General features: G+C 31.3%; 5 protein-coding genes across 5 annotated transcripts; 2 read left to right on the forward strand and 3 right to left on the reverse strand.

Annotated features, from left to right (window-relative positions):
• The first annotated feature begins 9295 nt into the window (after window positions 1-9295).
• Window positions 9296-13165, forward strand: LOC126670208 (O-fucosyltransferase 19-like). The gene is made up of 8 exons (XM_050363886.2): window positions 9296-10107; window positions 10806-10878; window positions 10984-11051; window positions 11147-11235; window positions 11312-11444; window positions 11528-11760; window positions 11970-12446; window positions 12550-13165. Exons 1-8 carry the CDS (start codon window positions 9445-9447, stop codon window positions 12809-12811), a joined length of 1998 nt encoding a protein of 665 aa, XP_050219843.1. The 5' UTR covers window positions 9296-9444; the 3' UTR covers window positions 12812-13165.
• Window positions 13166-14051: 886 nt separating this feature from the next.
• On the reverse strand, window positions 14052-16393 carry LOC126670217 (fructokinase-like 1, chloroplastic). The gene is made up of 2 exons (XM_050363898.2): window positions 15541-16393; window positions 14052-15072 (listed from the first exon to the last, which is right to left on the reverse strand). The coding sequence occupies exons 1-2, from the start codon at window positions 16324-16326 to the stop codon at window positions 14380-14382; spliced, it is 1479 nt and encodes a 492-aa protein (XP_050219855.1). The 5' UTR covers window positions 16327-16393; the 3' UTR covers window positions 14052-14379.
• A 139-nt stretch (window positions 16394-16532) lies between these two features.
• LOC126670240 (uncharacterized) lies at window positions 16533-17750 on the forward strand. Its single transcript, XM_056105962.1, has 2 exons — window positions 16533-16651; window positions 17276-17750. Exon 2 carries the CDS (start codon window positions 17330-17332, stop codon window positions 17561-17563), a length of 234 nt encoding a protein of 77 aa, XP_055961937.1. The 5' UTR covers window positions 16533-16651; window positions 17276-17329; the 3' UTR covers window positions 17564-17750.
• Window positions 17751-17991: 241 nt separating this feature from the next.
• LOC126670225 (heme-binding-like protein At3g10130, chloroplastic) lies at window positions 17992-18916 on the reverse strand. Its single transcript, XM_050363909.2, has one exon. The coding sequence runs from the start codon at window positions 18734-18736 to the stop codon at window positions 18128-18130; it is 609 nt and encodes a 202-aa protein (XP_050219866.1). The 5' UTR covers window positions 18737-18916; the 3' UTR covers window positions 17992-18127.
• Window positions 18917-21810: 2894 nt separating this feature from the next.
• On the reverse strand, window positions 21811-22691 carry LOC126670232 (uncharacterized). The gene has a single exon (XM_050363915.2). The coding sequence runs from the start codon at window positions 22604-22606 to the stop codon at window positions 21998-22000; it is 609 nt and encodes a 202-aa protein (XP_050219872.1). The 5' UTR covers window positions 22607-22691; the 3' UTR covers window positions 21811-21997.
• Between the last annotated feature and the right edge of the window lie 487 nt (window positions 22692-23178).

A 23178-nucleotide genomic window follows, 5' to 3' on the forward strand; every position in this document is an offset into this window, starting at 1 on the left:
ATAAATTATAAAAATATAAAATACTAATTTTATTTTTTTTCAAATTGTGTGAAAATAACAAAGTGGAGAATTATTATGGAAAAGAGAAAGTACTATCATATTTGTGTATGATTATTTTTTATTAAATTATTTATTAATAGAGGTTAAATTGGAAAAAAAAAATATTCTAAAACCAAAAGTATTACGCAATTTTTTTTTAAGTGATAAAAATTATTGATGGATTCCAAGATGAGGTGGATGATTCTAATGAATATTGGGATCTGTCTACCATTGGGCTAGGATAATAATGGCAGATCTACAATGATAGAAGGTAGATGGCATTGGCTTGGGTTTTTAGGCATAGAGTCCACTATGATGCTTAAATTAGTGAAATAAGGTAATTGAACTAGTAATAATAAGTATAAGGCTTAAGGTGTGAAAAACTACCGAGCTTTCAAATTTTTTTCAATAGCACCCTCACCTTATAATTTTTTCAATAGCACCCTATTTTGTATTTTTGGCTTTCAATAGCACTCTAAATTAAAAAAATTAGATGATTTGATTACTATAATAATGAAAATTTTCAAAAAAACTAAATTTAATGGTGAAATCATACTTTTTTCTACTTGTACACTTTTAAACAAGTCCTTTAACTTAAAAAAAGTTCAAATAAGTCTTCGATAAATGAGTTTAATTTGATGATTTATGGTGCTATTGAAAGTCAAAAATACAAAATAGGGTAAAATTGATTGTTTTACAAGGTCGGGGTGCTATTGAAAGTCAAAAATACGAAATAGGGTGCTATTGAAGAAATTACAAGATGAGGGTGAAATTGAAAAAAAATTAAAAGGTCGGTAGTTTTTCAGACCTTAAGCCTAAGTATAATAGCGTAACCTGTAAAATGCCCGTATCACCTAGTCAATTATGTCTAATGTTGGTTGTAATGCAGTTGAATGGTAGAAGAGTACCGGCTTCAGATTTTTTTTGTAGCATAGACCTTTCTGATATTAGAGGTGCTTCCGGAATTAGGTGGTTCTTAAATCCAAAATTTACATCTAAAATCCGAAGGTAATTTATGTTTATCTTATTTTTCGAGATTTCTTTTCTCTAGGTATTATGCTCGATCATTAATAGTCATTTTATTTAAAGTCGACTTAGTTTTTTCAGAATTTATTTTTAAAATAAAAAACTAATTGTAATATTTTTCAATATTTTTTTCTCTATATATATTATGAATTTTCAAACTACTATTAAAAAACTAAAAATAATTATTTATAAAATATTAAATTAATATATTGAGTACATGTGTTTGAAATAAATAAATTTTATATATATTTAAAGTAATTAGATTACGGAAAGTTAATTAAAATAATAATTTCTCCTTTCTAAAATGATTTTTCGTTATGTTATTTTTTCAAGTTAAACAAAACACAGTCAATATTTTAATTTTCACGAATTATCTTTGTTTTTCCTTTTATACTCTTATTAAAGACTATGACTAATTCACTTTATTAAGATAATGATAATAAAAATTAAATTTTAAATAAAGACAATATAAAAACATAATTTTAAAAGTTTTAATTAGTTAAAAATTTGCAAGTATATATATGGGATAAAAATAAAAGAAATAGACAATTATTTCGAAAGGATATGAGTGAATTTAACTGTCATTTTTTAAATACTACATAAATAATCTACCACTTATTCCTATTAATAGAATTCATTTTCTACTTTAAGTATGGAATTCTAGTATAGCTCCGGCTGGAATTCTATGCTTGAAGCATCAGCTGCAACTGGAATTCCATAAGCCGAATAGTGAAATTCCGTGCTTGAAGCAGAAAATAAATCATGTTAGTAAGTGTATGTATTACCAATGAGCTGTAACTTAAATAATATAGCCGTGAGTTTAAGTTCTCCCACAAACGCTTACCTTTTCCAATTATAAAAGAATAAGCATATGACATAGGCCCTATGTATTTAGATAGAATATGCAAGATACAATTAAATGACATATTATATGTAACCAATAATCTAATATGCAAATATAAAACACTTAAATAAATATTTCATACACCTTTTAGCCTATGTATTTAGACAGAGTATGCAAGTATTATTTTAAGTGTGGCATGGCATCCACATACAAAAAAAATCGATTAAGGATCCACATACACCAGTATGTCTTCTTCCTATTATGTGGCAATTAAAGAATGCCAGGTGTAGCCTTGTGATTCCTTTTGCTTTGATAAAAATGATTGGCTTCGATCATCTCAAGATTTTGGTATACTTTTCCTTTGATTTAGCAAATATCTCACGTTTTGCCTCTCTAAATCATAATTATGTTGGTTTTTTAGGTTTCATTCACCTCCTCCCAAAAATGTAATGGACCGACTACACTTGTCATGTTGTTGTTCAAAAAAAAAAAATTGAATTAAGTATCATTTTTAATTAAGATGTGGGCCACATAAGATTATGGGATAATTTCAAAACTACCATAATTTTAAAACTTAATTTTTTTATTTATTTTTTGCTAATTTTACTAGATACCCAATTTTAAAAAATAATTTTAAAATAACCCTTTTTTACTCATGTCTCGATTGTGACATAACTTAATTTCAAAACAAATCATAAAAATTACCATAAATACACTATAAAACTTGTCTCGATCGAGACATGAAAAAAAATATTTTAAAATAAAAAATATGTAAAATATAGAAAGGTCGAAACAAATTAACGTTTAAAATTTTACGAAACAAATTCTAACCTTTCCAATTTTTGCAAATTATAGCTCAAGTTCTAATTCCATCCATTTTGTCATTTTTTTTAGGCTACAAGTTGCAAAAATACGAAACTTAAGAATTTTGTTTGCAAAATTTTAAAATATTGGAATTTAAGATACCAATAATATGGCTGCCACATGAGCAAATAATGACCGAAAAACGGCTTGGGCTATAATTTGCAAAAATTAGAAAGATTAAAATTTGTTTCGTAAAGTTTTAAACGTTAGACTTAAATCGCAAAATAATAATAATAAAACATTAGAATTTATTTCGCCAATATCCCTATAAATAATCTATAAAATTATTGATGCCATTGACTTTTAAAAACATTATATCAACTTCATTTAAAATATATGTATATAAAAACTTAAACACTACTTAAATTTAAATCTATTCATAAAAAAAAAATCAAATCTCTTTATTTATTATAAATTACAATTTTTGAAACATTTAAATTTATTGCAATTGTGCCCCAATTTCAGTTTCCATATTTAGCAAAAAAACCATAAAAATTGAGATTTTATGAAATTAGATAAATAATCTTTTAAAATCTTAGATATATAAAAAATTGACTATAAAGCCCAATATCATTATAGATTCTTGATAGATCTAAGAAAACAAACCATAAATAAAGATAAAACCATAAAAATTTCAATCAAAAATACGATAAAATTTATGCCGGAGAACTATAAAGTATCCTAGCTTTTATTGAAATAAAGAGTAAATTTAATTTATTTATTTTGGTTTAATGCCTTAAAAAAATCCCGACCTTTTATCCCCTTTTTATTCATACCCTGACGTTGAAAAATTGTCAATTTTACCCCAGTTTGTATTTTTTTATTTCAATTATACCCTGAAGCATAAAATTGACCTTTATTTATTTGACAAAAATTCAATATTTTTTTTTAAAAATGATCAATTTAATATAAAAAAATTAATGTAATGCAAAAAGGGTCAATTTAGAGAATTGTTGTCAAATAAAAAAGGCCTAATTACTTAAAAAAATCCCACCTTGAAACAATTTTTCGTTTATACCCTGACCTAGGAAAAAGTTCATTTGTACCCTTTTTTTGATTTTTCGTTTTCAACTGTACCCCAAAATTTTATTTTTTGACAATTTAATAATTAAAGGATGAAAATATTAAAAATAATTAAATAGAAGGGTTATATCATCTTTTTTCTATTTAAAAAAATACAAATAAGTTAAAAAAGGAAGGATTATTTTAAGCTTTTTCTAGATATAAAAAGTTCAATTTAGTGCTTTAGGGCAGAGTTGAAAATAAAAAATCAAAAAAAGGGTACAAATGAACTTTTTCCTACGTCATGGTATAAACGAAAAAATATTACAAGGTGGGTTTTTTTTAAGTAATTAAGCCAATAAAAAAAGATCAATTCTATGTTTTAGGGTACAATTGAAATGAAAAAAAATACAAAATAAGGTAAAATTGACAGATTTGCAACGTCATTGTAGAATTGAAAAGGGAATAAAAGGTCATGGTTTTTTTAAGACATTAAGCCTTTTTTTTAGTATTTATGGATGGAAAGAAGATAATTTTCAATTAAAACCGGATAATCACCTTCTCCCATCATTTAAAATATAAAAATAAAAAAAGGTTATATAGACAGATGAGAACAATTATCACTTACTAAATACCAAAGTTATCTTGAGATTAGTAATTTGACCTTTAATTTATGCAACTTATTATAAGGTTAATATTAAATATGTGTTGTAGAGAGTTATTTTCTGTTATACAGCCTAAAACATCTTTAAAAATTAGCCATGATTATCAATAAAAATAAGGCCTAATTATTTAATAAACCCCCACCTTATAATATTTTTTCGTTTATACAATGACCTAGGAAAAAATTCATTTGTACCCTTTTTTTGATTTTTCATTTTCAACTCTACCCTAAAGCACTAAATTGAACTTTTTTTATTTAGAAAAAGCTTAGAATAATCGTTCATTTTTTTAACTTATTTGTATTTTTTCAAATAAAAAAAAGATGATATAACCCTTCTATTTAATTATTTTTAATATTTTCATCCTTTAATTAATTAAATTGCCAAAAAATAAAATTTTAGGGTACAATTGAAAACAAAAAATTAAAAAAGGGTACAAATGAACTTTTTCCTAAGTCAGGGTGTAAACGAAAAATTGTTTAAAGTTGGGGTTTTTTTAAGTAATTAGGCCTAAAAATAATAAAAGTAAAACTAAGATATAATGTCTCTATCATTAGTTTTTATATTCTATCACTAAGCTTGATAATAGATTTCGAATGACACTAAAATTAATGATTTATGTCATTGTTTTCATATGGTCTAATATTATTTTTTACTCTGAAGACAAAAAAATTATACGAAATATAAAAATAAAATAAAATAAAACAAATACTATTATACGACGTGCAAGCTTGCAAATTATATAATAAAACTCAGTTAGGATTCTATACGCGTTGAATTTTGACCCTTTTTTTCCCTTGGTTCTCATTGGCTCCACTACACACCTCACATTCCAAATAATACCAAATGATTATAATATAAGTGAAATGTGACCCTATGATTGCGATGCCGTATCATTAATGATGAGATCAAACGGCTAGAAGTGCAGTGATTTGGAATTATATAATACTAACTGTGCACCGACGAACAGACGCATAAGAAATGAGCATAGTGACACGTGGACTATTAAAATGAAATGATACGTCCGGCGACTGCGTGTATGACGAAAAAGTACGTCAAATGCCACCAGATAACCGATTCTCAGGAAAGTTCCACTTTTTATTCATTTGACGCGGAAAATAGAAAACCCTTTGAGTATCAAAAAAAAAAAAAAAAAAAACCCTTTCTTTAAATTTTGGATATTAGCAAACAAATTTCAACGTTTCATTTTTTTAGCAATTTAAGTCTAACGTTTAAAATTTTACAAAATAAATTTTAATTTTTTTAATTTTTGCAAATTGTAGCCCCAATTCTAATTTCAGCCATTTTGTCATCTTTTTTAGATTACAATTTGCAAAATGCAAAAATTGAAAAGGTTGGAATTTGTTTCGTAAAGTTTTAAACGTTGGGTTTAAATCGCAAAAAAATAAAACATTAGAATTTGTTTCGCCAATACCCCTTAAATGTTATAATATCTTTTTATCATTAATATGAATTAATAATAATCAAACCATATATCCTGCTAAATATCATAAAAAGTCACCACAATAAACAAACTTCACATAGAGAAAAATAAATTAATCACTAATCTCACTCGATTACCACTGCTTAATCCGTTATAATATACTAACATTTATCCGAATAAACCATCAATAAAATGTCTAGAGGTAAGACAAATATAACCAAAATATGTTTATATATCAAAAATCTCATTCTTAAGTTAGTTATAGAATTTGGGCCAAGTTAAAATAATTGACGTACATACTGAAACCTTTTAAAAAAAAAATTGATTGCATTAAAATATTTCACATGTAAATCCAAAAGACCTATCATTATTTTACTCACAAGACTATCATCATTTTATGATGTAGGAAATTATTTTCCTAGTGATGATAGAATTGTTTGTAACAATTATTTTATTTACATTGTTAACATATTTGGATGGTCCATTAGTGGTCGAATAAGTTTTTTTGGATGATAGCTTTTTGCGGTATTATCATTTACTTTTAAACTAACTCACTCAGGTTTGTTGAGAAGTCACTTATTCTTGTATGTTTAATTATTCTATTAATGAATAGTAGTCTTTGTTAAAAAAATTAAAAATCTTCAAAATGCACCATAAGAAGAAAAAAGACTTCATCGTTTTAAATTTTTATTGATTAACAACTAAATAGAAAATAATATAAATATATATAAAAGATAAAAGAGGTAGTTTTCATGTCGCTTATAACTATACTTTTAAATTATGGAATGAATGTTCATTTTTTAGAAGTTGTTTAGGAAGAAGATGTTTTGTTTTTCTAGAGAAAGGAAGATGATGATCATTTTGTTTGGCCTTTTTACTTTTTAGATTCTTCTTTTAAATTTTTTAATTACCCTTTTTATAAATAAATACTAGTAGTATTAGACAATTGCTGATGGAGACTAATTCCTTATAACAAGATAGTGTAAAAGAAGTTATTCTTTTAAGTCTAATGGTAAACTTAATTTAAACTTTTACACATTGTTGTATTTATATTTAAATTTTTAATTTTTCTAAATAATAGTCTCATTAACAGTTCGTTATAATTTTAATTAAATTTTAAATTAAATTAATTTTTTCAATTTTTTTATCTATAAACAATATATGTTAGTTTCATTTGACTTTTCCAGTAATTTTTAGCATTAAACTATTTTTTTTACTTAAATAATAAACAACGTTATAAAATTTATAATTAGATATTAATGTTATATTTAATTTTTTTAACATTACAAGTTAAATTTTAAAATTTTAAAAACTGGCTTTTGCTAATTAAAATGTTAATTTATTTATTTAACTAAAAATTGAAATAATTAAATTAATTAAAAAATATTGGCTGAAGTTGCAATAAAATATTAAAATTAGACTATTATTACAAAAATTTAAATTTATTTTACTATTGGATATTTTTTTATCATAGCAAGTTCATATTTAATAATTAGAGAATAAATTCTCAATTTTGAAGGTTTCGTAGTCTATCTATTTATGGATCTATATATTAAAAAAACAAAAAAAATGCAATACTAGTATTTTTATATTAATTTTAAATCTAGTTACACTGATTTTTTTTATTAGATAGCAAACTACAAATTTAAACTGTATTTTATTAGAGGCTAGACTTATGGAACCAATTTATATAGTTTTACAGAGACTATGTCTACATATAAATGTAATTGTATTCTTAATATTTTATAGAATATTCAAGTTCTTTAACTAAATGAATTACTTTCATTTTATTTTGATGGATATGTGAAGTTTTCACCATAATTAGCTCGGGATTACCGTGTCATAAATATATTGTGCATATATTCAAATAAACATATTTAATTAATCCAAACTTGACATGTTTAACTAATTGTATTATTTTTTATAAAAAAACTAATTGCATTATTTAAAAAAAAACAATCATATTAAATTTAAAATTCAAGCACAATACGTTTAGTTAATGGATTAATGCGTAAAGAAATGTCTCTAATTTACTAAAAATGGTCATAATAGATCGTTATATATACAAAACGAATTTAATCTATTTACAAATAAATAAACATAAAATCTATTACTGTAAAAAAATACATAAAATCTATTTAATATGTTTACTAATAATTTATTTATCACATTTAATTTATTTTTTTAAAAAATAAAGATAATTATTCGAACAAAATAATGCTATTAAATAATAGCATTATTAATCGATCAATAGCATACTATAAACTTTATACAACAAACAACAAATATTAAATCTACTAATATAGAAATATTATAAGATAAATTATAACAATAATTATAAATTTTATATATTTTGGAACTATAACACAAACTTTAAAATTTGGAAAAATAGTCCCCAACTTTTATTTTTTGAAAATCAAAACTAATTTATTTTCCATAATAAAATTAATGTGGTCGTATATTTTGATTTGCAAATTGCACAGTCTAATATATTTAATCGATTTTTTTTACATCATAAACGGATTGACTCGACACAAACTCGTATAAATTAACCAAAATTCGCTTTAATTTTATATAGTATCGCATCATGTTGAATACATGGGTTGTATCAAAAACTAATAGGCTTAGCTTTAACCAAACAAAATATATAATGGAGAAATTTTTAGATAAACTCAGTCTATCACGTCATCCGTGAACTAGTTTATCATATTATGACACGCCATTAAAATAGTGATACTATCATAATTTTAATTATAAGAATCTCTTCATATTATGATACTCAAATGTCAAAACATAGTGCTAGATACATCCTTTTAATACAAATGTTTCTTTTTTGGTAAAAAGAGATTCTTAACCTCTTGATACTTATAGTATTTATAATCTTTTTATTAGTTTATATGGTCAAAATGCATTATTTTCTATATCCATAAATAAAAAATACTTAAAAGGAAATTAGTTGTATAACTAACAACTTTAGTTTCCAATTAAAAATTAAATAGCATAACCAACAAATTTTATTCTAGATTTAGATATTCACTTGAATATGTAAAAATGGATAGTCAAACGGATATAATTACACTTTCAAACACCAAATCATTTACATTATTGGTCTAAAAAAAGAAAAAATCTACTATACTTTTTTCCAAATTTATTTATCCATTCATAAATTTTTAATATCTAAAATTATGCTTAAAATTCAAATTTAAACTCCAATATTTGATTCTCTATTCCCACTAATATGATAAAAAAAGAAAAAGAATAAATTACACTAATAATTAATTAAGTAAATATTTTTTTTAAAAGAAGAATATGGTAACCCAATTATATATAAATAAATAAATACTAATTAGATAGTGTTACCAACCAAAAATGAAAAACTTTGTCTATATATAAACTAAACAAAATTACAAACCCAAAAAAGATCAAAACAGAGGAATTTCACACCTCTGCCATCCGTACAATCCGCACATCTTTTCGTCTCCGTCTTCCTTTCTCTCTCTAACTCCTCTCCCTTCTTTTTCACTTTCTCTCTCTATAACCATATTTTGTTTCCCACACACCGGATGGTCATGTCGTCCGGTTGTCCCACCACCACCGCCACCGCAACCGCCGCCTCCACCAACGTCAGCCCAAGTAGCCACGCAGCAGGACCCACCATAGCCGCCACCACCACCAGACGACGAGTGGACGCCACCTGCGTCAGCAGCACGGCGGCGGCGGTTGCCAACAACAGCATTGATAAACCAACCAATAATTTCGATCATGTGAATTTCGACTCGGAGGAAGAAGACAACAGCAATCCCAACGGCTCTTCTACTGGGCCCTACCACCACCACCACCACTACCACCACCATCACTACCATCACCACCATCCGGTGATCAGGCATTTGTTGCTACGTAGGAAACTGTTCTTTTTTCTACCGGAGGGTTGGGTGCTCGGGCTGGAAGATGGGTGCCATTGGATGATGCAGTGCATGACCTCCGGGAAGAATTTTGGCCGGAAAATATTTGCGTTTTTGATGCTGATGGTGGTTTTTTCTGTGTTTGTTAAAGTTTCGATTGTGGATCATCATGTTCTTGATTTTAAGAGGAAATTTAGTAATAGAGAGTTAATTATTACTAATTATCATAATGATGCTTCTGTTATTCAAAATAATATCGTCTCTGAGATTAATGACGCGTCTACTGAACCCTCCAAGCCAATGCGGACGCTGGACAGATTAAAGGTAAGTCGTCTGTTTTATATTCGATTTAATGAAATTTGATGAATTATTTTAAAAAAAAATGGGTTTTGCAAGTTTTTTTCAAATTAAATTATTGAATTTTTCTGTCTAATTGAAATTAATCTTGATTTTGCATAAACTCTCATTTTTAGCATATTTTATTTAATAATTATTGGTATGGCAATGAAGTTCAGACAAGAGAATTTTTAATTTGCGTGTGAGTGTGTGCTGTTAATGGTGGACTTTGAATTGTTGGTGGTACAAGAAGTGGGTCGCAGCTAGTGCATTGAATTTTAGTGATGGCTTTGGATATTAGCCTATGCACAAATTTGTTAATTAAGTATGGCCAAAACTTTATGGCTTGGTTACTTTTAAAATCACAAATTTTAATAGCGTATTTTGTAATTTTAACACAAAATTTCAATTTTAATATTATCCGACATCAATTTTTTAACTTGCAATTTTAAAAATCTAAGTAATTTTCTATGGAAAAAATGCTGATGTAAATGCTAAAATAATGTTTATTCCAATATCCACATCGGCATTTTTTTAAGAGAAAATTGCTAATTGGCAAAATTGAAAATTCGTGTTAAAACTCAAAACACGATAAAGTTTATAAAGTTTTGAAGCTATTAAGGCAAACTTTATTATGTATATATGTTATTTCTTGACACTGTCACTTTCAATGTTGTTTCTTGCAGACCCCAGAAATTTGGATGAAACCCAATAGTGACAGTTACTTTCAATGCATAGGTCGGCCAAGGAATCAAATAAGTATGTTAGAAAGTTCTAAACTTTGGTTATACTAATTAATTATCTTTGATTTTGATGATTCATTAGGCTTACTCGTCTCTGTTGAATTTTCAATTCTTTTTTTAGAGTCAAAAAAGACAAATGGGTACCTTATTGTTCATGCTAATGGTGGACTAAATCAAATGAGAACAGGAGTGAGTTTTTTTTATTCTCTTTTTAAAAAAATTATTAATCTGACAAGTGTCATAATCCTGATTGCTAATTTTATTTAATTGGTGTGTGTATGCAGATTTGTGATATGGTTGCTGTTGCCAAGTTGATGAATGCAAGTCTTGTTCTTCCTTCTCTTGATCATGATTCTTTTTGGACTGATCCAAGGTAATTAGTATTTGCTAATCTAATTATTAATGAACATTTTTAGATATTTTTAATTAATTTTTTAATTCATCTGCAGCACTTTCAAGGACATTTTTGATTGGAGGCATTTCATAGAATCCTTGAAGGATGATGTTGATATTGTAGAGTATTTGCCACCCAATTATTCAGCAAAAAAGCCCTATTTAAAGGCTCCTATTTCCTGGTCTAAGGTAGCATTAGTATTTGGAATCACTGTGTTTAGAACTTGGGTTCCTTCTTAATTGTTGTTAAAGATCATGTCCTTTCATATCAGGCTAGCTATTACAGAGGAGAGATGGCATTGTTATTAAAGAAGCACAAGGTGATCAAGTTCACCCATACTGATTCAAGGCTGGCTAATAATGGCCTTGCATTCTCTATTCAGAAGCTGAGGTGCCGTGCTAATTATGAAGCGCTCCGGTATTCCCAGGAGATCGAGGATCTCGGCAAGATATTGGTTGATAGACTAAGGAATAACAGCGAACCTTATGTCGCTCTGCACTTAAGGTACCCTCTCTTAGTAAAAGTATTCAACAAACGAACCAAATCGAATAAACCAAAGTGAACCGACAATCGAATAAATCAAAGTATAATTTTAGTTTGGTTTGGTTTGATTCGGTTTGAATTGAATGTTCACACCTAGTTGTAGTCTAGCTATATTTGCTTATTTGGGTGAGTTAATTGGCAAACTAACTAGCTAAGCCGATGATGACTAGGTACGAGAAAGACATGCTTTCTTTCACTGGCTGTAACCACAATCTCACAGCAGGAGAGGCTGAGGAACTCAGGGATATGAGATACAAAGTCCAGCATTGGAAGGAGAAAGAGATCGACAGCAAAGAACGGCGACTTCAAGGGGGATGTCCAATGTCTCCAAGAGAAGCCGCTATGTTTCTTAAAGCCATGGGCTACCCTTCCACTACGACTATATACATTGTTGCAGGAGAAATATACGGTAGCAATAGCATGACAGCTTTTCGAGCAGAGTTCCCAAATGTTTTTACTCATTCTACCCTAGCAACAGCAGAAGAGCTAGAACCATTCGCACATTATCAGAATCGCCTCGCTGCCTTGGATCATATCGTGGCACTTGAAAGCGATGTTTTTGTTTATACATATGACGGAAATATGGCCAAGGCAGTTCAGGGGCATAGGAGGTTCGAAGGTTTTCGAAAGACCATCAACCCCGACAGGTTCGATAAACTAGTTGACTTCTATTTAACATCAAATCAATTACTCTTTCATCTTAATTGAATGGTTGTCTAACATTTTTCGTATTAACTTCTCCTGTTGCAGACAAAATTTTGTTTCATTGATCGATCAGTTTGATGACGGTACATTATCTTGGGAAGAATTCTCTTCAAAAGTTAGAAGTTCTCATTCCACCAGGCTTGGATCTCCATATCTTAGACAAGTAGGAGAATCACCGAGGCTGGAAGAGAACTTCTATGCAAACCCTTTTCCTGGCTGTGTATGTAACAAATCCCAGGAGCATTTAACCAACCTCAAGTTTGACCCCATGGTAAAACCAACTATGGAGGCTGCATCACAAAGATAGTGGGTAAATTTGGCGTTTCCGTCCATTTTTCGACACTATCGCAGAATCAGTGTCTGCATTGAGCGGCTTTTGCCTAGAGAAGGGACTGGAGTAGCCAGGAGTAGGGTGAAAAAGTCCTGAGGTTTCTCATACTATACATACAGAAGACACATGTCTATTTTTTTTGTTTTTTGGGGTTTAGATAGAGGATTTAACCAGAAAATTAGGAGGGGGTAGAAGATGAATTATAATTGTTAGGTGAATCAGGTTAGCAACACAGGCATGGAATGAAATTCCATTTGGATTTGGAGCTAAAGATTGTTCATTTATTCATTATTTCAGAGAATACAATCATATATTATTCTTTCCTTTTTACAGTTGATTGTTGCCCTATCTGGCTTGATTACAGTTGAATGTAATATGATACCTGGATATGGTTCATGAGAGAAAAACAAAGTGTGCTTTGAATATACAAAACAAAAATTATTACAGCATTTGTCTACATGTTCAAATTTTGATGAGGTTCTAATAGCAGTTGTCTGATAAATCTGCAAATTTATGTTATTGGGAGCAAATTTAGTATGCTTTATATTTTTCGAAAGGTGCCTTCAATGGTCACTTTATTTTTTACATAGTAAATATTATTATTTGTCCACATATTACCATTAGATTAATAACAAACATTTTCAGCCAATGGTATAATAATATAAAAAACAAAACAAAGCAACCACTAAACAGGTTTAGTGAAGATTCGCTTATGCAGGCAAGCTGCAATTCATTTAATCAGATAAAAAATTGAAAAATACAAGGGATATGACACTTTTGGGGAGTTCTGAAAGAAAGTTTCAAGTTTTCAGAATTAAAAAAAATATGTTTAGACAGATTCACGTGACGGACGTAAGGCTGATAGAATTGGAAGCAGCTTTTGATCCCAAGTTATTTCAAATTTTCAACAGCTTTACGATGAGTCTAGGTAATGCAAGGAAGCAGGAAATAAAGCAGCAGCATCAGCAGATTAACAAAGATTCTAGCATCAAAACTACACCAAATAATTTTGGCAACCTAATGTGCACATCTAGTCTAATAAGAATTTAATACCTTAACTAAGATCCAACAATTCACGACAAAGCTGTCAGGTCATTGCTAAAGTAGGCACAATCATATGGTCAAGACATGGTTCGTCCTTTGATGCAGCTATGCCAAATAATGGTGCAACAGTTTCATGCAAAAGTGCTCTGCGCTTATGACTCCCGAAGCAAGGTGATGGAAAATCTCGAAGCAAATTCAACAAGTTAAATTTTCTTAGTATTTGAATATTTCAATCACAAAAATGGTTGTGCTTCAATGACAAGAGAAAAATGCACATTTGATGCTCCTATATGCACATTATCAAATACTCAACAATTATAGCACTTCGAGTAGAAATTTAACCTGGAGAGAGAGCCATCAGAATAAACTCTATGATATCTTCTCCAAATCTAAATTCTCTCTTGATCTGGACCGAGAAGGAAAAATTCCTACATCACGGGAGGATCTTGCTAGAAAAACTCATCCATGGATGTTTTGAGTCTCTTATTCCGAAATCTAAACTACCACATTGAAGGGACATAAACCTGTTCTTTCAAATTCTGCGTTGCACTCTCAGTAGGAAAACCTCTAACAGCACCAATAGTCCATTGTGCTATAATTCCTGCTGCAACCGCAAAGCGAAGCTGCCTCTCCAAAATATCTTGATCTTCAAACATCTCAGGGCAAATAGTAAGCTTTCTCATCATAGCAGCCACAATAGCATCACCAGATCCAGTTCTATCACATGTGAATGGCGTTATAAGCACATCTTCTGTTCCAACCACAACACCATCAAAAGAAGGGGTATAATAATGAATCCTAATTGTTCCATCAGTCACAACCAAAAGCTTAAGTCCATCATGCCACAATGGAGAAATTTCCTCAGGAGTATAATGATAGTAATCTCGCCTGTTCTTGGTTTGCTCGTAGTTTTCAGCATAATATTGTGGCGTGTAATTCCTTTTCCTCTCATAATAATCTTCATCCAAGAGATATTCTAGTTCTCTCCTTGAAACCTCAATCACATCAGCCTCATTCCAAGCTTTCTTGATGACTTGCCAAGTCTCCTCACGAGATTTCCAGAGAGGCAACGGCAAATTTGGATCAAAAAATATAAGCCCTCCAAACTTTTTAGACAATTTGATGGCTCTAAAGAGAGTGGATTCCATGGAAGGCGACGTTAGAACTTCTGAATTAAAGTGGAACATCCTAGCCTGCATTACACATTGGTAAGTATAATAGATCAACACAGCTACTCAGCAAATTAAACAATCAAAATTTGACCAATATAGCGGATTCTCTCCAAAACTATTGGTGATTAGCATAGCTTGTTAAATTTTGCATATTGGGCTTCACACATAAATTACTACCAATGTGAAAAATGTTTTTGTTTTTCGTATAATTGGTTCCTACTAGTATAGGTGTAGCACGAAAATATAAATGCCGAAACAGGAAACATGGAAACAAAAAATGACAAAACCGCATCTTTTTTTAAATGAATACATTATAAATATAGAGTTCCGGAGTTTGAAATGCATTTCCATTTCCAAAGGCAGACTCGACAAGTTTCCGTGCAACATCGATCCACTGAACTTAAATTTATTGGCAACCCATACGAGAATCTAAAAACAGCAAATTATGCAAAATTCAAATAATTCTCAATACAATTTGATGCTCTTTACCTCTTTAAGCACGGAAAGATTCAATTCCGAAGCAAGAAGCGAATCCTCAGCAGCTTCTTTAACCATCTCCATCTTCATCTTACCATCATCACCAAATTTAACCTTCATAAAACTACAAGCCGTTTTAACACTCTCATCAAACTTAACAGCTCTGGTCTGCACTCTCTCTTTATTCATCATCAACACAAGCTCCTCCCCAAAATCATCATTCCCAACTTTCCCCATAAACGCAGCCCTCCCTCCCAGCCTGACATGAGATATGGCCACGTTGGACGGGGACCCACCGGGGGCCCTCACAAACTCAGGAGGGTCCCACTGAAGCATCTTCCACTGAGAGTAAATATCCGGGTGCATCTGGTTATCATGGACCCGAACGGTGGGCACAAATTCTTTCTGTACAGCGCCGAAGCAGCAGATTAGCGGAGGATTGTCGTAAGGGAAATCAACCCCGTCGTCAAAATCTTCTACATCGTCGCTAATTGTGTCGTTATTTTTTTCAGGCTGGGTTTTTTTGGAAGTTTTTGAAGATGAAGATGAAGAAGTGGGTTTCTTCTTGCGGCCACGGCGAGAGGGTTTTGGGGATTCAATGGCTCCATTGTCGGAGTCGCCATTAATGGAAGGTGAAGCTGAAGGTGAAGCTTGCGGTGGTTTTAATTGATGATAATGTAAGTTAAAAATGTGTTTAAAATTGTGGGTTTTTAGGGATTGTGGGAATTGAGAAGTGGGATCGATAGGGTTTAAGAAAAGAGAGTGATGAAGATTTGGAAGTAGAAGACAAGTAGCCATGGAGGGGTTTTTAGTTCAACAAATGTCTGAGGGTTTATCCAATTTTGAATTATTTATTCAATCGGGTCGGGTTAATAATTAAAAGATGCAGTACAATTAAATTACATATCCGACGGCAAGTAAGGCACGGGATATCGCAAGTAAGTGTCATTTGAACCGTTGGATAATTAGACGATGACGTGGTAAACAAAACATAAAAGAATGAAGACGAAAGTTGAGCATTAGTCTGATCTGGTGTCGTTTTGAAGTTCTTTTCCCCTAATTTGGCGTCGCGTGAGGGTTTCATTTTCTGTAAGAATTGCGGGTACTGCTGTGGTTCTGTAAGGTAAGAACTCTTAATTTTGGGTTTAATTGTAATAGATGGCGATTTGTTTTTAGAGTTGGTGCTGTTTTTCTTCTTAAGTATTAATTGCAACAAAAAACCAGTTTTTTTTCGCTTTAATCTGGAAATTAGCTGATCGTTAGTTCATTGAACTTCCGTATTTTAACTTGATTGATATGTTCATCGGTAACTGCTCTTTTCGACTGTTTAGTGCTACTTGTTTGCATTTTGAGCCCATTCAGTGATCAGAAAGTTTGATGTTTAGAGGGAAAAAATGATGTTGGAAGGGGTAGGAGGACAGTCGGTAATAACCGGTCAGTCCGCCCTTTAGTTTTGCTTTCGACCCCATTTAGTAGAATCTATAAGACAGATTTGTACCATGCTGTTAACCCGAGCAAAATTTAATCTACCCTTTGTGTAACACTGGTGTGCATGTCGAATAAGGCGTATGTAATGTATGAACATTTTTGAGTCTCTAGAATATGTAAGTTGAGAAGTTGAGTTCTGTTTTCTAGTTGGAATGGGGTTAAGTTTGTATTCATTGTAGTTTCTTCAACTTCTGCCCTGCTCTTTTTAAACTCCTCATTTTTTGATGAGAAAAAGTGACACGTAATGCTCTTGTTGCAGATTAGTTCGTGTTTATCCCGAAACTGAGGCAGCGGAACCTTGATTGTGCGGGGAATGGGTTTCTGGACTTTTCTAGAAGGGCTTCTGATGTTTGCAAATACATTAGCGATACTGAACGAAGACAGGTTCCTTGCTCCAAGGGGATGGACACTGGTTGAACTTCAAGCCAGTCGAAGAAATTCAATTAAAGGGCAGATTATTGGACTCGTACACGCTTGCCAGTTCATGAGACTGCCACTCATACTTTTCAACATCATCATTATCACGGTGAAGCTGTTTTCTGGCTGAGGTTGAACAGCATGTACACTGAATTTCAAAGAAGCCTCATTTACTGGGGGATTTTGTACGATAATACCATGTTGGACTCTCTGATATAGCATTGAATGTAAAAGAAGGTATTATTCTTGTTGATCTGTTAGCCTTTTCAATTTCTAGACTTGTTTTATTAAGTATGAAAATTTATTGCTAGTTGTTATGGTTTGGGTGTAATCAAGTCGAAATACCGTTATGCTCGAACATGAGTCGTTTTTAAAATACGAAGTTCAAAACTCACTCTTCTTTAAGATGTGATTCTTCAAATTTGAAGGGTCATACCTGTTATGGAAACACTAGCAAATTCAATTATGAACCTTTATAAAATGCTCAAATAATGTGCGTCTTTCCAACTTTTAAGTAAAAATCTCAAACAAATTCTCTATATATATACAAATTACCCATTTAAATAAGAACTGGTCTATTATAATGAAAGTATCACAATACTGTTCTGCTTAGGAATTAAAAAAGAAGTAATTTTACAACAATAAATCCATAATATTTATGCAGAAATGAGCCAATAATGTGAATCAATGATGATCATTCGATTGGTATCATAACCTCATTAGTCCTAAAAGGAGGCAAAGTCCAAGGTGGATTGTACCTTGCCAATACAAACTCACCGATCACTTTATACCCATCTCCGGCCAACTTCTCTTTCAGCATCTCAACCTTTTCCTGCACCACCTCCTCCGATGCTATGCCGCTAAACTTCACCACCCCATACTTCTTCTCCCCCTCTTCCCTTATCACCACTCTCTCATCCGTCGGCTTTGGTGCATCCTCAGCTTTTGTGTACTTGGCAGGCAATGAGAACTGCATGGTGACCATCTTCTTCTCTTCTCCGCCTTCCTTTGTCAGAACAGGAGCAGTCATCTCAATCTTTTCGCTTTCACCGCCAGTTTTGGTTATGACTGGAGCCGTCATGGCTATTTTTTCAGGCTTTGTATTTTGTGGATCGCCAAAAGCACCGATGTATTTAGCAAGCACGGAGAATCCGCCATCTTTGTCGCCTTTGAATTGGGATGGATCGTACGTGAGTTCAGCGAGAACAGCCGGTGGATATTTTCTGATTTCGTATCCACTCAAAGACTTGATCACTTCATATTTGGGGGTTTCAACAGCAATTCTTCCGAGAATTTGTCCCATTTATTTGGTGTTTATGTATGTTGAACAAGATGGAGGAGATGTTAGTATAGATTATGGAAATGAGCCACTATCGTTTTCTCACATAGGCATAGTAAAAAATGATTGATTAAGATTTTGATGTGCGGACTAGTTATCAAAGGAGACTGCTTGGGAAGAGGGTAAGAATGGTTATTTAGAATGAGTGGTTGGATTTTCAAGATGTTAATGTGGTTTTTATTCATCCACGAACACATTAAAAAGTTGCGTAAGTAGACCCATGTTTGAACAAAGGATCACTTTACCTCCTCAACTTGGCACAAAGTATCAAAAATGTTCAAATTAAAAAAAACCGATCACTTTTACTCTAAATTTGGCAAACTCGGCTCAAAAACACCTCTATGATGACATGTCACCTTAATTGGAGAGTGGGTTTCTAATTATTCATAATTTACTTTAATTAATCATGTGAAGGAGGAGTGTATCAATGAGGAGGAGCAGGTTTGCTCCTCCTTTTGATGAATCCGGAAAAAAAATAAAAAAACATAGTTTCTTTTGTAAAAAAATATGTAGCGGTGTATAAGTTGGAAGATTACGGTGGTTTGTCGGAAGTATTTTTTTAATTTATTTAGTTTTTTAATAAAAAAATTTAAATAGAATTAATTTTTTGGATTTATTTAAACAATTTAAAGTTGAAGGATTTAATTGTATTTTTTGAAACAGGAAAAAAAATGATATAACCCTTCTATTTAATTATTTTTATTGTTTTCATTCTTTAATTAATTAAATTGTCAAAAAATAAAATTTTGAAGTACAGTTGAAAACGAAAAATCAAAACAAAGGTACAAATGAACTTTTTCCTTAGTCAGGGTATAAACGAAGAAATGTTTCAAGATGAGTTTGTTTTAAGTAATTAAACCTTAAAATTAAAATAACTTAGTTCTTTTTAAAAAATATAAAATAACTATTTTATTAAATATAATTATTTTGATATTAGAAAACTATTTTAAATTAATGATTCTGAAATTTCCAAATGCAACCTAAGTAAGGGTGAATTACGATTATTTTAAGAGCTCAAAATTTGGCAAAAGGTAAAAAAATCTCTAAGTTATTCAAAAAGAACAATAAGCCTTTTAAATTTTTTTTTGGGCCATTTAAACCCTCGTTGTTTTCAAATTATGCAAAAAGATCCTCTCATTTTTTTGGAAAGAGCATTTTAAACCCATTTAATTTACTTTTGGTACACTTACCCTCTCAAATTTTTGGTAAATATTTCAAACATTAAAATTATTTTTGAATAGACGATATGTTCTTCATCAGGAAGAGAGGGCTGTTCTACATTGATCGAAGAAGACGGCCAGAAAAAAATTCGGCTGTTGAGGTGGTGGTGGCAGGAGAATGGTGGCGGTTAAGGGTGGAGTGCTTATGTTGAATTTGATTGGGTTGGGTTTGAATGGGTAGGGTGTTTTTAATTTTCTTTAATTAAATTTTTAGGATATTTTGGGTAGCTTGAGTTTGTCTGAGGTGTCAGCTGATATCAGACATGGGAGCAAGTTTTTATTGGCTCTCACATGAAAAATTGTAGTCACGTTATCATTTTTTTTTAAAATGCCAATTTTTAATTATAAAGTGTTTAGTGAGCACCGCCACAAAGATCAGGAGGTTCAGTGATCACAGACACTAAAAATCAAGGTCATGAGTAATTATTAGCTGAATCTATTAGATAGTTTTCATCCGATGCTGTTAACCGGAACAAAATTTAATTAAACGTCTATGTAACACCAGTATGCATGTCGAATAAGGCGTGCGTAATGTATGAACATTTAGAGTCTCTATAATATGTAAACTATGATGCACGAAAACCTCATTTAGGGTGAGTTTCTGTTTCGGAAACTCCCAGAAATTCTTCGGAAATGCTTCGGGGCCGTTTCCGTGAATGTTAAAAATTGGAAACTCATTTCCTAAAAGGAAATTCGTTTTCTAAATAAAAAAAATTCTTAAACAGTTAAAAAACCCTAAAAAAGTTACTTATAAATAAAGGGACCTGATTAATACCCATAATATGGGATGTTGATGATGATGAATTCGGAAATATGGAAGAAACGGATGCTCTTGAATTTGCTAACCTTACTTTGGATGAATCGGAATTAGAATCCGTATTTTTGTTGACAATAAAAATTTGTTAATAGAGATAGCAATGCTAGCTAGTCTAAAAAAATACAACAAATTTATTTTTTTAGTGTCGTTGGATTCTATTATAATTCTAAAAATTTCAAACAATTAGACTTTATAGTTATAGAATTTATTAATATGTTATACTTATCATTTATTCAAATAAATTTTTTTTATAATAGGTTATATATATGGAAATAAACTTTTTAAATTTTTTATATATATATAATAAATTTTATAATTTTCAATATTTATAAATATAGCCCTCTATTTTTACTATTTATACGTTTTCCCCACGTTTCCGTTTCCTATCATTTGAAAAAATCTGTTTCGCCGTTTTCATTTCCGTTTTGGAAACCGTTTCCGTGCAACTTAGTTGTAAGTTGAGAAGCTGAGTTCTGTTTTCCAGTTGGAATGGAATTAAGTAGATATTCATTGTAGTTTCTTCAACTTCTCCTCTGCTCTTTTCGTTCATTATTTGATGTCAGAGCCAACCACAATTATACTTTTCAGTTTTCAACATCATCATTATCACGGTGAAGCAGTTTTCTGGCTGAGGTTGAACAGCACAATTATGCAGTGCTCACTGTATGTGCACTGAATTTCAAAGAAGCCTCAGTTACTAGGGGATTTTGTATGATAATACCATGTTGACATACCATTCAATGTAAAACAAGGTAATTCTCTTGTTGATCTGTTAGCTTTTTCAATTTCTAGACTTGTTTTCTTAAGTATGAAAGTTTATTGCTAGTTGTTATGGCTTCGGTGTAATCGAGTCGAAATACCGTTAAGCTCGAACTTCTCGAACTTGACTCGTTTTTAAAATACGAACTTCAAAACTCACTCATTCTAAAATATGAAGGTTGAAATTTGATTTGAAGTCGATCGAGTTCTATTTTAATAGTTCAAGCTTGAAGTTGGTAGAATAATAAAAGATTGAGTTCCTCTCAATTCCATTACTTTCATAAATATTTAAAAACTGAACTAAAATCTAGTATAAAAAGGTAAGACTATTATTATAAATATGACAATTGCAAAGAAAAGGTAGTTTTTCAACAGTATAGATTCATAATAAACATGCAGAAACGAGCTGATAATGTGATTCTGTGATGATCATTCAACTGGTATCATAACCTCATTAGTCCTAAAAGGAGGCAAAGTGATCCAAGGTGGATTGTACCTCGCCAATACAAACTCCCCGATCACTTTATACCCATCTCCGGCCAGCTTATCTTTCAGCATCTCCACCTTTTCCTGCACCACCTTCTCCGACGCTATGCCGCTAAACTTCACCACCCCATACTTCTTCTCCCCCTCTTCCCTTATCACCACCCTCTCATCCGTCGGCTTCGGTGCCTCCTCAGCTTTTGTGTACTTGGCAGGCAATGAGAACTGCATGGTGATCATCTTCTTCTCTTCTCCGCCTTCTTTTGTCAGAACAGGAGCAGTCATCGCAATCTTTTCGCTTTCACCGCCAGTTTTGGTTATGACAGGAGCCGTCATGGCTATTTTTTCGGGCTTTGTATTTTGTGGATTGCTGAAAGCACCGATGTAATTAGCGAGAACGGTGAATCCGTCTTTGTCACTTGTGGATTGGGATGAATCGTATGTGACTTGTGCAAGAACTGCGGGTGGATATTTTCTGATTTCGTATCCGCTCAAGGACTTGATCACTTCATATTTCGGGGTTTCGACAGCGATTCTTCCGAGAATTAGTCCCATTGATTTAGTGTTTATGTATGTTTTGGTGTAGATATTATTTGAAACGGGCTAGTATTATTTTCTTATATAGAGAGAGTAAAAAGTGATTGATCAAGATTTTGATGCGCGGACTAGTTGACAAAGGAGACTGCTTCGAAAGCGGGAAAGAATGGTTATTTAGAATGAGTGGTGGGAATTGGAAGATGCTAATGTGGTTTTGATTCATCCACCAACACTTTGAAAAGTTGTGCAAGTAGAGCCTGCGCTTCCTAGGACTGCAAGAGTATAAAGTTTAAAATACACACAAGAAGTTTTGTGCCAAATTGTAGTAATACTTTGAATCAGTATTTTAATGCAGGTTCGATCACAAAGCTGAGACAAATCTAATTCAGTACCACTTACAAACAAATTGTACTTCTTCCGTCACTTAAAAAAATCTTTTCTTAGTTTTCACTAGAGGTGGCAATTTTCACCCACCCATACCCACCCATTATATAAAGGGTATGGGTTATAAAAGGGTAGTTATATGTTAAATGGGTAGTAAATGGGTAAAAATTTTCCTACCCATTAAAATAAGGGTTATAAAGGGTTTG

The sequence above is a fragment of the Mercurialis annua genome, linkage group LG1-X (genome assembly GCF_937616625.2).
Source record: "Mercurialis annua linkage group LG1-X, ddMerAnnu1.2, whole genome shotgun sequence".
Classification (NCBI taxonomy): Eukaryota; Viridiplantae; Streptophyta; class Magnoliopsida; order Malpighiales; family Euphorbiaceae; genus Mercurialis; species Mercurialis annua.